Source organism: Labeo rohita, chromosome 20 (assembly GCF_022985175.1).
Source record: "Labeo rohita strain BAU-BD-2019 chromosome 20, IGBB_LRoh.1.0, whole genome shotgun sequence".
Classification (NCBI taxonomy): domain Eukaryota; kingdom Metazoa; phylum Chordata; class Actinopteri; order Cypriniformes; family Cyprinidae; genus Labeo; species Labeo rohita.
In genome coordinates, this window is record NC_066888.1 from 24709995 (window position 1) to 24713734 (window position 3740).

General features: G+C 34.3%; 1 protein-coding gene across 1 annotated transcript; it reads left to right on the forward strand.

The window, feature by feature from the left end:
• The first annotated feature begins 2210 nt into the window (after positions 1–2210).
• On the forward strand, positions 2211–3092 carry LOC127183224 (C-C motif chemokine 8). The gene is made up of 3 exons (XM_051139145.1): positions 2211–2374; positions 2543–2654; positions 2741–3092. The coding sequence occupies exons 1-3, from the start codon at positions 2218–2220 to the stop codon at positions 2859–2861; spliced, it is 390 nt and encodes a 129-aa protein (XP_050995102.1). The 5' UTR covers positions 2211–2217; the 3' UTR covers positions 2862–3092.
• Positions 3093–3740: the final 648 nt, after the last annotated feature.

The following is a 3740-nucleotide window of genomic DNA, read 5'->3' on the forward strand; positions in this document are numbered from 1 at the left end:
CAATAAACATTCGTCTACAATATATGGTTTTTCTGTGTTCTTCAAACCATCTTGTGTATTTTCATAAGCCATTGCTAATCGACACACATAGAATATGAGCATAGAATTTATCGTCTGCCTCATTCTATGATAAGAATCCACATCAGATCACATAAGGAAGTTATTTCAAACACTCGACTGATGTTGAGAATTAAAAACAAGTTATAATGTTCTATAATGTATCTGTAACTCTTGTTGGACAACAGGTTTAGAAAGGCTTATCATTGTATGTCATTAGAATGGAAGATGCTCTGCGTGTGTTGCTTTTTCAAATATAAGCGGGGGAAGCGTTTCCTCATTTCAGCACGTGAAATTGCAGGCACACATACAGCAAATTCCGAGAGAAATAAAACAAGGAAGTTATTTAAATGCAAAACCAAAAAAACGCAATTCACAAGCACGTATTGAACCGTGGATGTCGTACCGAACGGTTCGATATTATAGTATTAAGGAGTATTGCGACATCCCTAATAAATAGATAGATACATTTTGTCAGACCAGCAATCTTGTATTGTAAACTACTGTAAAAGTCAGTTACTACAGAAAAATCCAGTCTGGACCATTTAGAAACTGGTAATTAGAATTATTTTTTCCTGCTACAGTATACATTTCCTGCTATTTTGTTTTTGTTTTGGTGTGTTGATGTTTTATATTATATTTAGAGCCATGTTTTTCAAAGATGTAATTTCTAAAGTTATTTAAAGGCATAGTTCACTTAAAAATAATATTGTCATCAATTACTCACCCTCATGTTGTTCTAAAACTATATGACTTTCTGTGAAGCACTAAAGAAGGTATTTTGAGCTCTTTTTGTCTGTATGGTGATAGTCAATGGGGTCCAAAACATATACTTGCGTTGTACTGACAAATAAATACACTGAGACATTTATCTTTTACGTTCACAGAGGAAATAAAGTCATAAAGTCATAAGGGCTTGAAATGACATGAAAGTGATTAAAATGTTGGTGTTTGGCTATTACTTTAAAAAAGAAGCATCCATCTTCATGTAAGCCTTCACAGGAAGTCAAGAGTGCAAATGGAGTCCAAAGTTTGTGTAAAGCGTCAAGAATACTAAGAACAGGATGTTACAACAATAATGCTGACACATTGCTAGAGACAAGTTGCATTAAACATATCACTAAATATTAGTCACTACATATTCTGCAGAACAGGCTAAATGATGTTTATGATGTGGTGGCAGTCATGTTTTGAGCACACTAAGTATATACAGTAGCTTCATAGTATTTGTTTGTACTTTTTCGATCTTACATTTCACACAGATAAATGGTTGTTATAAAGGCAAGTTTGAATTTAAGGATGGAAATGCTGATGTCTGCCATTCTTTGATGGAATATCTGACTTCATAGTCATATGTGTTTTCAACAAGTCTACATGAAGAAGTACAACGATGTTCGAGGAGCCACAGGTACAAAGGAACAATAACCTGACACGTGCAAACCGAAATAGGATATGTGGAAAAACAAAAGGTATGAAAGGAAAGAAATATCAGAAATGTTACTCAGCAAAAAAGTCGTTTTCATATAGTGTATGTGTGGTTGAGTTGATTTCAAACATGATAACGAATCGTGATAAAGCATTATTTATGTGGTATAAACTCAGTGAGTAACTGCTGATATCTGCATTCGGATCACACTGTGTGCAAATCTGTTAACCACACAAAACACTTTCAGCTCAACCACTTTTCCACCTTCACCGATAAGTAGAGCTCACCATTTCCTGTATTGAGCCCCAGACTCATTTTCCACCGTGCATTTGCAGAAAGGGACTTTTCTTGCAAAGCACTGCAGTCGAGTGCTTTGGGCATTGTCTTAAAAAGATGCGATCTAAAAATGCAAAATGTAAGACAGGTAATTTCTACATGGGGGTCCTTATGAGGGTCCATCATAAATGTCCAGACATTTTGAAATATGGATAAAAAAGAAATAAGAAACCAAATATGCCCTCAAATCGACCACATTTCTCTGATTACCCGTGTCAGCGATTTAAACTAGATTCGCAGAATTGAGGAGGGGTACAACAGGAAGTACTACCTCTGCAGGCCACATCACGGTTTTCCCCCCGTGCGTGTGATGTCACTTGTTCCTTGTCGGACTAAACCCCTATAGGTCTGCGTAGTGGAAAGTACAAGCTCACCCCTTTATAAAGCGGACTGCATCAATGAGTTGTTCATCTTCGAGACGATCGGCCATCAATAAAGCAACGAACGCATCAAAATCTGATCTACGACCAACCGCAGACCCAAACATGAGACCCTCCTGCATCTTCATCGCCTGCCTTGTGCTCTTCGCTTTCTGCTCACTGGCTCGCAGTGAATGTACGTATTTTACTTTATTTCTAGATTTTTGTTTTTAAAAAAACAATAGACTGTTAATAATTTATTGTATATTTGTTGAGCGTTTTCTTGATTTCTTAATGTAACCAAATTTATATATTGATTTATATTACGTTTTAACATAAATTTTATAATTTTTTTTTCCTGCAGTCAGCCAAGGTCCCGACAAGTGCTGCTTTTCTTTTTCCAATGTAAAAATCCCAGTAAAGCAGGTTGAGAGTCATCATACTACACATCTTGAATGTCACAGGAGTGGTATCATGTAAGTATTTTTGTAATGTCTTAATTAAACTGAATTGTGCATTAGTTATATGAAATCATAAACCTTTTTCTCTTTTGAAATTTCAGTGTCATCACAAAAGCGCAAAGAGAGATCTGTGTTGACCCGGCAGAGAGATGGGTTCAGAGACTGATGAACTTGGTGGATGCTCGGAACGTGAAGGATATGAGCTCTGGGGACAACAAATAAGATGTGAATGGCTCTTCACTTTTCAAACTATTGAATTGAATAGCTTTCAAACTGATTTTAAGCTTTTATTTAAATAATAATATGTATGCACCTGCACAATGCTGTTAATCACTTAAGAAGATTGTGATATATATTCAAATATATTCAAAGCATGTTTAAGATAAAAATGTAATCTCAATATGTTTGCATTTTTTACTTTACTGTTTGCAAAATAAATATTATGGAAAGACACTTTTTTTTTGGAAGAACAAAAAATATATAAATTTTAAAAATTTGTTATAATTTAAAGAACCAATATTTAATAATCAACAATTGTACCAGCAATGTGAATACTGATACTGCTTATAATAACAATAACAGGCCCTGTTGTAATATATATACAATGGGAAAATACATTTAGGGTTTTTATTTCTACTAGATCTAACCTATAAAATTACTTCAGTTATATATATGGATTTTTTTTTTTCTTATTTGCATACTACCACATGGGGCACTTTTTAGTTTTTAATTATTGTACAGGTCCAATAAAGATCTGTCGGACTTTCATGAGAGTACTTCATCACTACTAAAAAAACTTTTTTATTTATTTAATTTTTTTAACTGGTGTAGGCCTCTCAGTCATGACAATGCTCACAGTGTTCATTTATAGAGCAATCTTTCCATGGCATGAAAATTAGCTTTACTATGTTCTGTATAAAAAAGACAAAAAGATATGAGGGTGGGTTATTATTACCTTCTATAGAACTATTACTATTGCAAAGACAATGCCGCTGTCAGACTGCGCGAATGAAAGCGTATCACTGAGCATGTCTGTGGGAACTTTTCATTAAGATGTAATTAAGCTGTACTGTAAATATTCTAAGACTATTTAAATTTAAA

What these genes read in the sequence shown, in the direction of transcription:
- LOC127183224 (XM_051139145.1), top strand. Translation starts at nt 2,218, where the DNA reads ATGAGTTGTTCATCTTCGAGACGATCGGCCATCAATAAAGCAACGAAC. An exon ending in CTCACTGGCTCGCAGTGAAT is followed by an intron (nt 2,375 to 2,542) that starts GTACGTATTTTA and finishes TTTTTCCTGCAG; the next exon opens with TCAGCCAAGGTCCCGACAAG. An exon ending in TGTCACAGGAGTGGTATCAT is followed by an intron (nt 2,655 to 2,740) that starts GTAAGTATTTTT and finishes TTGAAATTTCAG; the next exon opens with TGTCATCACAAAAGCGCAAA.